At 37.5% G+C, this 14,672-nt stretch overlaps 1 protein-coding gene across 1 annotated transcript in view; it reads right to left on the reverse strand.

Annotated features, from left to right (window-relative positions):
* Positions 1 to 14,672, reverse strand: part of FAM189A1 (family with sequence similarity 189 member A1) — a 166,035-nt gene that overhangs the window by 97,706 nt on the left and 53,657 nt on the right. Inside the window, exons 3-4 of the mRNA XM_045285786.1 lie at positions 7,546 to 7,608; positions 7,339 to 7,449 (exon numbers count right to left, since the gene is read on the reverse strand). Of these exons, the coding sequence (XP_045141721.1) occupies positions 7,339 to 7,449; positions 7,546 to 7,602 (168 nt within the window). The 5' untranslated portion in view covers positions 7,603 to 7,608. The remainder of the gene's footprint in view (positions 1 to 7,338; positions 7,450 to 7,545; positions 7,609 to 14,672) is intronic.

Here is a 14,672-nt window from a genome sequence, read left to right on the forward strand (position 1 = left end):
TGATTTCTTGACTGCTGCTTCCGTGAAAGAAATCCTTGATCGCGTCAAGCTTTTCTCTGTTTATCACGGTGTCTTTTGATCCAGTGTGAGGATATTTGCTTTCTTGTTTATTTATTTAATTGGGAGTTAATACATAATCATTTCATTCCATAGTTCAATCACGTCAAGCAATAGTGTACAATTGCTACCATACTCAGTTTGCAAATGTTCTTTTCCTTCCTGGTCTCCTTGACATCGTCTCCCTTGTGGACCCCAACACAACCATCACTGTACCCACCTCCCAAGAAACCCTTATCTACTTGCTGTCCCTAACAGTTCATCAATCCTGGGTGTCATATATCAAAGAACAGAAAAACATGTAACAAAAATCAAGACGGTGACACCCAATGGCATAACACATCTGAGGTAATCACTAATACATTTTATGTTGAGTTATAACCCATGTGAAAGGCTGCATTCTTTGATCTTCTTCAGCAATTGGTTCAATTCTTCCTCATTTTCAGAAAGCAAGATTGTATTATCGGCATATTGCAGGTTGTTAATAGCACCCCTCCAACCGTAATGCCATGCTCTTCTAAATATAATCCATTTTCTCACTTACAGCATATAGACCGAATACTCGGATCCAAACTCACTGCCGTTGAGGACATTCTGACACACAGCAACCTTCTAGCAACCCTGCATAAGCGTAGTGAAAGGACACACCCTGGCACACACGTCTCCTGATTTTTAAACCATGAAGTATCTACTAAGTTCTGTTCAAATGACTGCTTCTTGGTCTATGCACAGGATCTAAATAAGCCCAATGAAATGATCTGGAATTCCCATTCTTCTCAATGTTATCCATAGTTTGTTATGATACAAAAAGCTTTTGTATAACCATAAAACATAAGCAAACAGACGCGTTGCTCATTATACCCAAGGTGCTTGCTCAGAACTCCGAATTTGACCTTCAGGAAACGCTAGTAAGAGTTTGGACTGAGCATTCAGAATCTGGTCAGCTAGTGGGTGTCGATTTGAACATGGGTGAGCCAATGGTGACCGCTAAAACAGGTGTATGGGATAACTATTACGTAAAGAAACAGCTTCTACATTCCTGCACTGTGATAGCTACCAACATTCTCCTTGTGGACGAGATCATGATGTCGTCTCTGAAAGGCTGTTGAAACATGCCTGCCTCGTATCATGGGGATCATGGAAGATTCTACAGAGTGATCCTTAGAACACAGCAATGGGACTTTTGTCCAAACTGAAAATGATTCTCAAAGGGAGTTTCTGTTCCTATGTTGCAGCAGGAGATCTCAGTCACTTAAATTCTGGAAGTTCGTAAATTATAATTACAGTATTTTTTAAATGGCACTGGAGTATGTACACATACAGCAGTCCTTTTGCCCACAGAAACAAGGGATGGTGTTCTTTTAGCCTACAGTACACTTAGACCATGCATATGTTAACTCCCTGTTTAATAAATGTCTTCAAAAATTAAAACAAACAAACAAACATAAGCAAACATAGTTTTGGTATTCTCTGCTTTCAGCCAAGATTCATACAACATCAGCAATGATATCCCTTGGGCCACATCTTCTGAACTCAGCTTGAATTTCTGTCAGCTCCCTGTTGATGTACTGCTGCAACCATTCTAAATAAGATGTAGCAAAACTGTACTTGTATGTGATATTAAAAATATACTGTTTGATAAGTTCCCCATTCTGTTGGGCCATCTTGGAATGGGTACAAATAGGTATCTCTTACAGGCAGTCTGTCAGGTCATTGTCATCCAAAAATCTTGTCATCGATGAGTAAGTGCTTCCTGTGCTGCATCAGCTTGCTGAAACATTACAATTGATATTCTGCCAACTGCTAGAGTTTCAATTTCTTAATACCTTCAGCTTGGACTGCTTCCTTCAATACAATGGTTCTTGCTCATATGCTACCTCTTGAAATGGTTGATGTCAACCAGTACTTTTTTGTACAACAACTCTGTGTATTCCTTCAATTTTTTATATCATTCAATATTTTGTCCATACAATTCTTCACTATTTCAATTTAATGTCTGAATATTTTTGTCAGCTTTTTGAGCTTGAGATAAGCTGAATTCTTATCTTTTGGATTGCTAACTCCAAGTCATTGCATATTTTATTGTAACACTTTACTTTGTCTTCTCGAGTTGGCCTTTGAAAATTTCTGTTTAGATCTTGTATTTCATCCGTTCTTCCATTTGTTTTAGCTCATCTATGTTCAAGAACAAGTTTCAGAATTTCTTCTGCCTCACTTTTATCTTTTGTTTCTTTCTTGTCTTTTAAATCGTTTTCCTTTCTTTGTGTATGATGCTCTTAATGTCCTCTCACAGCTCAGCAGGTTCGATGCATCAAGTCCATTCCTAAGATGGTCTTGAACTTCAGGTGTGATACACTCAAAGTTGTGTTGTAACTCTTGTTTAATTTTTTCCAACTTCAACCTTACCTTACAACTGATGGCCTGTTCCAATAGCTGGCCTCCTTTTGGTAGTTAATATTGAATCTCTCTATCATTTCTTCTTGTAATCAACTTGATTCCTCGGCATTCCATTTGGGGAGGTCCATATGTACACTCATCTCTTATGTTGTTTAGAAAAGGTATTTTCAATGAAGTTATTGGTCTTAAAAAAATTCTATCACATGATTTCTAGTTTCACTTTTTCACCAAATCATATTTTCCCATTACTGTTCCTTCTTCTTTGTTTCCAACTTTTACTGACCAGTTGTCAATAATTATCAACACATACTGGTTGCAGGGGGTTCCTGGTAGCATAGTGGCTACACATTGGACTGTGATCCATAGGGTAAGAAGTTTGAAACCACTAGCAGCTCCACAGGAGAAAGACAGGCTTTCTACTCCCATAAACAGTTATAGTGTCAGAAACCCACGGGGGTTTGTTATGAGTTGACATTGAGTTGATGGCAGTGAGCTTGTTTTTTAGTGATCATATATTTGATCAGCTTCGGACTAATCACAAGCTTTATTGGTTGATGCATAAATTTGAGTAATAGTTGAATTAATTTGGTAAGTATATAAGTGTAGGTATATAGATATTACCTTGCAGATATATAGATATTATCCTACTGCAGACTACATTGTACTTGAAAATAGATCTTGAAATAATTATTCTTTTTGACAATGAATGCAATGCCATTCCTCTTTTACTTATTTATTTGTAATTTCCGCCAGAGTAAACCGTATGACTATTTGATTCAAGATGGCCAATTCCAGTCCATTGCAGCCAACTAACATGTAGGATTTTGAGCTTTATGTGTTCCATTTCATTTGCGATGACTTCCAGTTTTCCTAGATTCATACTTCGTTAATGAATGGTCCTGCAGGATTACTATATCTTAATTGCCAAAGGACTGAGAATTGTTGTCCATCCAAATTGATATAAAATCTATCACATTCTTCCAGTCTTCAACACGTTCTTCTTTTCTTCCTTTTTCTTGTCAGCCTTCCTTTATTGTATATTACCTAACTTACCCTTCCAGCCCTGGTAACTGTTTTATCTAAATTAGCGTTCTCTACTTGATTTCTAGGTTCTAATATCCACTGTAATGGCCATACAGACCTCACAGACAAAACTCATGATTAATGGATTTATTAAGGACATTAACAAGTTGTGATGGCAATGAGAAATGCTCAGGGCTGAGTTATTAGGACATGTTACAGAGTTCTCTCAAATCTGCTAATAAATTCAATGGAACTCTGCTGTAAGCATCAACCAGAAAGCTTAAACGCTGGGTCAGCAAATCCAACTCCCTGAAATAAGAGCCCAGGGTCACTCCACTTCAGGAAGCTTCAGCCCAAAGGCACTCTGCCCCCCTTCCATGGGTCAGCAAATCCAACTTCCCCAAGTAAGTACCCCATTCCGCACGTCACTCTCTTCCCAAAAGCACGCATCTTAACTCACTCTGTGTGTTGGGAAGTCCATCCCTCTGTTCTGTGCTCTGGCTGCTGGTTCTATTACTGCTCCTCTGAGGGCATAGCTGTCTTTGGAATCCAGGAGGTTCACAGAGGACAGCTCCCCACCTGGATCTTGCTGGTAATAAAATCCCTCCTCTTGATTTCCAGAGGAAATCATTTTATACATAACACTCAAGGGAAGACTGCTCACAATTACTCACATGTGAATACTATCAGTATCTCCCCCCACCTTCCAACCAGACCGATTCAGGGAAAAATCATTTGGTAGGAGTTAGAGAATTTGGCTAAAAAAGTCACATTATATAATTCACTGCAATAGCCATCAAATAGTGTTTCTTTTAATATGGAAAACTTTTCTTGACTTATTGCAATAATAGTCTAATCAAATATTTGTCCTTGGGTGATTGACTAAAATCGCTCAGCATAATGCTCTCCAGGTTCATTCATGTTATGAGATATTTTGCAGATTTATCATTATTCTGTGGTATTCTGTTGTATGTATGTACCATAGTTTGTTTAAATATTCTTCCACTGATAGGTATTTAGGTTGTATCCATTATTTTGTTATTATGAATAGTGCTGCAATTTTTTCTGGAGTCCAAGAATAACATTCAAGTGTGGCTTCAGAAGCTCACATGAGCTATTTATACCTGGAAGATAATATCTATTTTTTTCCTCTTCATTCACTCAATATCTTTTTATGAAGGATAATAGTATTTGTGAAAAGAGAACATGGGCAATGGAGAAGATAAAATTGCCATGGTAGGGTGGTTTCATGTGGGATTGGTGAGTTTGAAAAGGAAGACATTGTACAGGTAAGACATTGTTAATAGGTGGAAAAAGAAGAAAGTGAAACAATGACCGTGATATACCGATAAACATTTTATGTTCATCCAATGTTAAAAAAAACCCAGACACAAATTCAATATCTACATGCTTATTATAAATTTTAATATCTTGAGGATATGTCAAAAATTATCTACAAATAACAATAAAACAAACTCCTATAGTCAAATATCTATAACATCAATACAATTTGCTATTGCTTTTATAATATGCTATAAATTTTTAGTATTGTCTTATGAATAAGAGTTTTATATAATCAGAATATGAATAAATGTTTGATACTGTGCAAAGAAAACCAAGAAGGAAGAACATTTTGCATACCTTAAACTGAAACAACTAAGGAAAAAAATCAAGCCTCAAATTGAAATATTGGAAGATTCTATGGGCAAAATATTGAATGATGCAGGAAGCATTAAAAGAAGATGGGAAGAATATACAGAATCACTGTATCAAAAAGAATTAGCCAATATTCAACCGTTTCAAGAGGTAGCACATGAGCAAGAACCAGTGGTACTGAAGGAAGAAGGCCTAGCTGTACAAGAAGCATTAGCCAAAAACAAAGCCCCAGGAATTGATGGAATACCAATCAAGATGCTTCAACAAGCTGATGAAGCATTTACTGGTCTATGGAAGGAAATTTGGAAGACAACTACTTGGCCAACTGACTGGAAGGGATCCATATTACCCATTCTAAAGACAGTTGACCCAACAGAATGCTCAAATTATAGTACAATATCACTGATATCACATTCAAGTAAAATTTTACTGAAATGCAACAATGGTGGCAGCAGTGCATTGACAGGGAGCTGCCAGGGGTTCAGGAAGGATTAGGAAAAGCACATGAAACAAGCGATGTCATTGCTGATGTCAGCTGGATCTTAACTGAAAGCAGAGAACACCAGAAAGATGTTTGTGTTTCATAATAAAACTCTGGATATCCGTGAGAAGAATGGGAATTCCAGTAAACCTCAGGGTGCTCATTTGGAAGCTGTCCATGTATCAAGAGGCAGTTGTACAAACAGAACGAGGGAATATTGCTTGGTTTAAAATCAGGGAAGGTGTGTGCCAGGGTTGTATCTTCCCACCATTCGTATTCAATGTGCATGCTGAGCAAATAACCTGAGACGCTTGCTGACGTGAAGAAGAGTGAGGCATCAGAACTGGGGGAAGGCTTATTAACAGCCTGTGATATGCAGACGACACAATCTTGCTTGCTGAAAGTGAGGAGGACTTGAAGCATTTATTGATGAAGCTCAAGGATTGCAACCTTCGGTATGAATTACAATGGAGTGTGAAAAACAAAAAGTAAAACAACATTCTGTTGGATCCACCATCAATGTCTGGTTGCACAAGACCTCCTCAATGTGTTGGAAAGCAAGGATGTAATTGAAGAGTAACATGTACTTGCCCCAAGCCATGGTATTTTCAACCGCTATTTATGCATGTGAAAATTGGACACTGAATGAAAAATCAATGCATTTGAACAATGGTGTTGGTGAAGAATATTGAAAGTACCTACAGACTGTCAAAAGAATGAGCAGATCTGTCTTGGAAGAAGTACAACCAGAATGCTCCTGGAGGCAAAGATGATGAGAGTTCATCTCACATATTCTGGACTTGTTATCAAGAGAAACTAGTTTCTGGAGAAGGACATCATGCTTGATAAAGTGAAGAGGCAGCAAAAATGAGGAAGACCCTGGATGAGATGGAATGACATAGTGGCAGCAACTATGGGCTCAAATGTGAGAATGATGCACGACTGGGTGGTGTTTCATTCTGTTGTGCATAGGGTTGATATGAGTAAGAACCAACTTAATGGTAACTAACAACAACAACAACAACAACAACAGCTATCTAATACAGTAGCGGAGTTACTCCATGTATTGTAAAGAGTTAAGAAATGTTTTCACACTAAAAGGGACATTCTTTGTTTCAGGAGTGGAAGACAGAAAGGGGACTAGAGGGTAGACAAGTGTTTATTTGTGTGAAGGGGAAGGCAATACACAATAAGAGGGTGGCTAGGAGAAAATCATGGTGGCAGATGAAGACACTGGAAGGCTAGCAAGAGATAAATGCAACAGAGGCAAATAGTGTTATACACATAGTCCTAAAATAACATTGATCCATGAACAGATGATTGTATAGACACGCAGGTAGAATAGGTGTGGAAGGAAGAGTGTGAGTGCACCCACAAATCTATAGAGGTTTGACAAAGCATATTTGTGTATTTGGATTTACCTTTGCTACATGTATATCCATGAATGTGGTGGAGTATGTAAGGGGCAAAATTTTGAAAACTTTTAGACAATGACCAAATATCCTGGGGGGATAATTCGCTGGGCCTGGAGGTTCAGGACCATTAAAAAAATAAATGAATCAACTGAATGTAGATTCTTTAAACACCTAGAAAACATAATAGCTAAACGAAGAGATTACATAAAACCCAAGAATACAATGCATTGTTTAAAAATTGTTCTCATTCAAAATCAAGGCCTTTGATTTTGAAACAAAATACCCCAAGATTTGCATTTCATTACTTACCAGCTGGCAGACCTTGAGGGAGTTGACTAGCTGCGCATTCTGACAGGAAAGAACGGACCCCGCCAAATTCAGCATGACACACACTGCGGAGAGCAGCGTGAAAAAGGTTATCTGCAAACCAACCAAACAATACGTTTAATTATTCATTTAGAGAGGCTTGAAAAATTGTTTGACTTTTAAAAAGTTTTTAGTTGATAAAATAATTACATGGGTAAGATGTATATGTTTTACAGGGAAGTTTAGTTTCCAAAATTTCAACTTCATATTATCCTAGAAGAAATAGAAAAAAGGAAAATCACTGAACAGATACAGCAAGCTGCCATGATTATATTTGAAATGTATTATGGTTAAATATTTCAGAAGTCAAATTTTAAATGCTACATATTATTTGGCCTCAAAGTAGATTTGCTGGACTACAAGATAAATATTTAATTTTACTGGAGTCTGTCAAATTCCCCTCAATAAGAGTTGTACCATTTTTTAATTCTCACTGGCAATGTATAAGAGTACCAAAGTCTTGATTTTTTTAGCCAATGCCTTTCACTCCAAATATTTTTGCCTAAATTAAATTTAGGAACAATTGGGTATTATCATTCTATAACATAGATATAATGTATCTTTAACAATATAACAAAGTGTGCTTTCCTTAAAAAGTACATATAGAATAGGATATGGAAAGAAGTTATTTGTTTATTTAGGAAATATTTTGATGAAACCCTCACAATATTAGGAGAATTTCATCAATAATCTTAGCTGTAGTTCTACTTTCTTTTTTCAATTCTAGTCTATATAAGTTGCTTCTAGTTAGAGTTTCAAAACTTTCTCCAAAGCTATTTCTAGCGTGTAATGAAATTATGCCCCAGCTGAGCACAAGATATTTACTCATAGACAGAATTGATAGAATCATTTTAATTCCACATTGGTTCCATGAACTTTTCCCTCAGAATAGGAAAAACAATTTTGCATATCTGAGACCAAGACAGAAAACCTACTATTTTAAAAGCACGGGTTTGAGCATTCAGGGAGATTGCTGTTGCTGTCTGCTTACGTAGGTTCTAGTTTAAGGTGACCCGAGGCACAACTGAACAGCTAGAACATTTCCAGGTTCTGGGTCATCTTCTTGATCTTTGATATGTTTGACTCCATTGCTGTCACTAATCTGCCATTCCAGCTCATTGAAAGTTTCCTGTATTTTCATTGGTAGTTTACTAGCCTAAAACTAAGGGACTTTGTTGTTTTAAACCACCAAGCTAATTCATTCTTAAAATATTTTATAGCAAATAAATACATCAAATATTAGTAAGAGGCATAGGTAAATGAATGTGTAATGAGATAAATGTAAAAACAGGGCACTATAAGGGGAAATTCCAATAAATGATTAGAGTTAGAGTTGTCATATATCAATAGCTTCCTGTACAAGTCAATTACTATTTATTATTTTTAAAAACTTATTAAGCCTAGTAATTAGCACTCAGTGACTCATGCCTCTACCCACACAAATCCACTACTACCCAGCTGATTCTGACTCTGAATCCTAATGTAGGGTTCTAGAGAGTGTAAATCTTTGTGGGAGCACATAGCCTCGCTTTCTCCCGAGAAGCAATGGGTTTGAACCACTGACCTTACCATTACCAGTCCAATACTGAACTGATAGCACCACAACTCTAACAAATGGTTGGTTACTATGAAATTGTAGAAGTGTCAGAATGTGTCTCACTTCGGAGGGTAAAATGACCAGAATTAGTCCAAAGCAGACACACATAAGGTGGAGGTCAGAGGTAACTCCATTCTCCAACCTTTTCACCAATTCTGATATCCATCAGTATTCCCTCTCACAGCACTCTACTTATTTGCTGGGTCTGATAATCCATTGCAATGACCACACTGAATTCAGACCACAATTACAGTTAAATAGTTTTTAAGAAAACGATGGGATACAGCTAGGGACAAAAATCAATAGAATACAACTCAGGAACAGGATCAGAAAGCATACTGGCAAAGGCTGGAAATTTTCCCCAGAGAAGAAAAACAAATCCCTTCTTATTAAGTGTAGGATAACTCTTTCACCTTCTCTCAGCAGTGCAAACAAGAATCCCCTTATCTCTGCCATATACCCCTTCCCCCTGCCCCCACCCCCCGTCTTTTTGAGCTGTTCAGGCCTTCTTGGTCCACTCAGGATAGGTTTCCTTTTCAGTGTAGATGACAATTCAGTATAAAGAAAACCAAAAAATCTCATAACTAGACCAATAGACAACAGCATGATAAATGCAGAAAATATTGAAGGTGGATTTCATTTTACTTGGGTAATCAACACCCATGGAAAGAGGAGTCAAGAAACTAAATGATACATCACACTGGACAAATCTACTACAAAAGGTCTTTTTAAGTAGTAAAAACTGAAGGTGTCACTCTGAGAATTTAGATTTGCCTGACACAAATTGTGGAATTTTTAATTCTTCATATACATACAAAATCTGGACAATAAAGAATTAATGTCTTTTAATTGTAGTGCTGCCAAGGCAAATAGATTGCCAAAGTAAACAAACATGTCTATGAAAGCAATACTGCCCCAAAAAAAGAAAGCAATACTGCCAATTCTTGAAAAGTGAGCTGGTGAGACTGTGTTTCTTGCTTTAAACATGTTATCAGGTGGCAACAGTCTCGTGAGAAGGAAATCAGTCTCATTAAAGTAGAGGGTTGACACGATGAGTTGACACAGCGGGTGCAACAAGGGGCTCGAACATAAGGAAAGTCTGAGGATGGCACAGGACCAGGTCATTTCTGTGTTGGGTTGCATAAAGGGTGACTAAGCATTGGGACCAGCTTCACAACACCTATCAACAATAACAGGAAAGCTGGAAAACTCACATTATCATCCATTATCAGCAAGGAATGCCTTAAAATTTTTAAAAAATGTCTCTAAGAGGCATTTTTCTTCAAACGTTTTATTGTGAATTAGGTGGGTGTTTACATAGAAGAGCCTTCCTTTAGCATTCAACACCTTAACAACTTCCCCAACTTCCCAATGGCTAGCCCTGTTTCTTGCCCCCCTTGTCTTCAGCTCTCCCTTGTAGTACACTATCTTCCCCTAACCAAAATTAACAGCTGTGTACTCTCCGGTCTATTGCTTCTCTTCTCGTCCTCGGTAACTCGAAGGGCCTGTTTCTTTAGGTCTGATGCCCTTTTCTCCAGGTTTTTCTCCTGTACTTGTTTTCTCACGTCTTTGTTGAAGAGAGTTTCTGCAGGATGTCTGTCTAGGACTTCTTGCTGGTAGTCCAAGTAAATAGTTTTGGAACTTGGCATGTAGTTATTTTATTGGAGAGTTTTTGTGTTTCAGGATCGGGCCAGGTAATGAAACATTGTCTACCTTGTCCCACATGCTGATATTGACATATGAAATACAATAAACTCCTTTTTATCCTGGTAATTTAAATTAAATACTACTCTTTTTTCCCTCTCATAACACAGTGGAAGTGAGCAGCTATTGTAGAGAATTCTCTTAAATCGATATTAGTTTCTTTTTCATTTTTAATTGAAATGTACTTAACATCTAAAATTCACTGTTAAAATGTGCAAATTCAGTGTTTGTCAGTTGTGGTAATTAAATGATTTGTACGTCAACTTGAATTTTTATAAAAGTGTAGCAGTGGAGTCCAGCCTGCCAATCAGGTCACAGCCTGGTGATGCATCCTTGGGAATGTGGCCATTTTAAAAGCTTATAAGCAGGGAAATGAGGAGCCTCCCGATCTATCAACTTTGTCTCTCTCTGTGTCTCTCTCTCAATCTCCTTTCACCTTTCTGCCTGCTGGAATGCTCTGCCTCAAGGCGTAGCCCTCTGTGAGTACTCCTGACCCTGACAGCTGTAGGTGCCCTGCTATATTGTCACCTACCTTGAATCCATATGACTTTGCACCCACTGGTCTGTGACCTTCCTGCATTCTGGTTCACGTGAGTCTGAGGAGGGACTTATGGACTAGCATCAGACTTATGGACTTGAGTTGGACTGGGTTGGGATGCCTCCTTGGTATACAATTACTTCTTGATATAAAGCTCATATATATACATAGATGAGTGTCACAGTGATTTGGTTTCTCTAGAAAACCTGGCCTAACACACCAGTATATTCACAAGGTTTTGAAACTATCATGGCTATTTAATTTTAGAACATTTACATAGAACAAACCCCACTCTCCTTTCCTTCTCGTCCTTGATAAACATTAATCTGTTCTGTCTCTATTAATCTGGATATTTCATATAAATACACCATGCTATCAGTGGTCTTTTGTGTTTGGCTGCTATTAGCATTGCTCCAAGAGTTATTCATGTCATGGCACATATCAATATCCCGTTCCTTTTCCTTGTGGAATAATATTCCATTGTGTAGGTATATTGCTTTATCTTTATGTATTCATTATTTGGTGGATATTTTAATTATTTACACTATTTGGTTCTTATGCATAATGGTGTTATGAACAATTATTTGCATGTTTTTATGTTAAATAGATTTAAGTATATTTTTAATGTAAAATATATTTTTGTTTCTCTTGAGTTTAATTGCAAGGTCATACGGTCACTGTATATTCTAACCTCTAATACACTGCTAAACTGATTTCCAAAGTGGCTGCATCATTATGGATTCCCAAAATCAATGTCAGTACTTTTTGTCAACATTCTTACTAAAATCCCTTTTTTTATAGCAATCTGTGTGATTTTCATTTGCATTTCCCAGATAACTAGGGATGTTGAGCATCTTTCGACGTGTCTACTTGTCTATCTTCCCTGGAAAAATGTCGTCTGATCCTTTGCTGCATTTAAAAGATTAGATAACTTGTCCTTTTTACTGAATTATAAGCGTTCTGGATACAAGTCCTTATCTGTTACAAGATCATTATCAGATTTGCAAAACCTTTCTCCTATTCTGTGGATGTCTTTATAGTTTCTTGACGGTGTCCTTGAAGTACACATATTTAATGTTAGCAATGTTTACCTTTTATTTATTTATTTTGTCACTTGAGGTTTTGGTGTCATATCTAAGAAACCAATACTTTGTCCAAGGCCACAAAGATCTACCCCTATAATTTCTTCTAAGAGGTTTAGCTTTTGCATTTTAACTCTTTGTAGCTGTTTGTTATTGTTTCTTTAATATGATGAAAGATAGGTAGTCCAATTCATTGTTTTCAATGTAGATACTATGCTCTTCTACCATCTTTGTTTAAAAGATCATTCTTTGAATAATGGTCTTGGAATCTTGTAGAAAATCAACTGATCATCTAGAGGTAGGCTTATTTCTGAATTCTTAATTACATCCCATTGTTCTGTGTATCTATCTTTATGTCAGTAGCATTTTGTCTTATATACCACAGCTTTGGGCTACATTTTGAATTCAGGAAGCAAAAGTCCTAAACTTTGTTATGTTTCAAAGTTGTTTGGGTTACTGAGTCCCTTATATTCCTATATACATTTTGAAGTCAACTTGTCTATTTTTGCAAAATAGTCAGGTGGGATTTGATATGATTTGTGTTGAATGTGTAAACCCCAATTTGGGAAGAATTTCAATCTTAACAATCTTAAGTTACCCAGTTAATGAACACAAAATATTTCTACTTGTTTAAATCTCTCATTTCCTTAAATTATATTTTGCAGTTTTCAGCATATAAGACATGTGATTTAAAATTTTTTTCCCAAAGTATCTTCTTTTTAATGTTATAATCAATGGAAATGTTCTTTGCTTAATTTTTCATTGCTAGTGTATAGAAATACAAATTATTTTTATATATTGATCTTGTAATTTGAAACCTTGTGGGAAACAAAGATTTCTCCCAAGTCGTCTCCCCCAAATATGTTAGACTTAGGACATTGCTTGCAGCTAATGGTAAAAGTTACTTCCCTTGAGGCAATCAGTCACCAGACTACAGTAGCCATGCCCCTGCCCCCCTCCTCTGCTGCTAAGGACAATGGGCTACTTCTCTCTAGAGGCTTGCAGTCATTGATTTGATTCCTGTAGGTGTTTACACCCTACTGATAATGGAGCCAGGGAACAGGTCAAACTGACTCTCTGACATCCAAAATTAAGCTGCCATACTGAATCTAGGATCCGCTCATCTTGTCACATGTATACCCCCAATCCCTCCTCTTCCTATTGCGTGTATGTCCCTAGATTGTCCTCCTCTCGTTGCTGTATATCCTATAGTGCAGCACCTTCCTGTGACATGTCTTTACCTGTAATTAGTGGGCTTGCACTCCCCGCCAAACATATATAGGCCTGGGTTAGCAATAAAGATCACTCTCTCGGCTCCTCCCTTCACCTCTCATCGGCTCCCTCTCTCCTCTTCTGTCCTCGCTACCCTGTTCCCTTTTCCCTTGTTCCTCCTTCCCTTCCCCCTCTCTCCACATGGAACACCAAGTGGGGCTGAGGTGAGCATGCTACCATGAAATGTGTCTGACTCCATTATTTCAATCTCTCTTTGATCTCTCATGCTCTCGATGACTTTAATATAACATTTATAAATCTCAACCGTACAATTGTGCCTATCGAACCTGTGATTAGTGGTGGGGGGCTTGCCACCCACCTCCAACCGCAAAACCTGGCTGAACTCATTTATTGGTCTTAAACTTTAGTGGAAATATAGAAATTTCCAGGCAATCCACTAAATATCTTGACCTATAGTCAGAAGGGATTCATTTGAGTCTTTTAATTATTGGCATACAATTCACATATCATACAACTCAATAGTTTAATCATACTAAAAAGAGTTGTACAATCACATCCACAATCAATTTTAGAACATTTTCTTCTTTCTTATACTCATTGTTAACAGCTCCCCATTTCCCCACAACCTCCCTTTGCAGATCCCACAAGATATCATCAATGTAGTCACTGTCTCTATAGTTTTACTTATCTTGGATTTCATATACAGAAAAACATACAAAACCAAAACAAACAAAAAAACCAAACACATATCAACAACAAAACCAAAGTAAAACAGAGAAAAACCTCAAAAAGAAACATTAAAAACTAATGTAAAGACTCACTCACTCACTCACTCTCACTCACTCACTCACTCACTCTCTCACTCACTCTCTCACTCACTCACTCTCTAATTCACTCACTCTCTCACTCACTCACTCTCACTCACTCACTCACTCACTCTCTCACTCACTCACTCACTCTCTAATTCACTCACTCACTCACTCTCTCACTGACTCACTCTCTCACTCACTCACTGACTCACTCTCTAATTCACTCACTCTCTCACTCACTCTCACTGACTCACTCTCTCACTGACTCACTCTCTCACTCACTCACTCTCTCACTGACTCACTCACTCTCTCTC

This window comes from Echinops telfairi, unplaced genomic scaffold (genome assembly GCF_000313985.2).
Source record: "Echinops telfairi isolate 266 unplaced genomic scaffold, ASM31398v2 ScPeMD7_7475;HRSCAF=8513, whole genome shotgun sequence".
Lineage (NCBI taxonomy): Eukaryota > Metazoa > Chordata > Mammalia > Afrosoricida > Tenrecidae > Echinops > Echinops telfairi.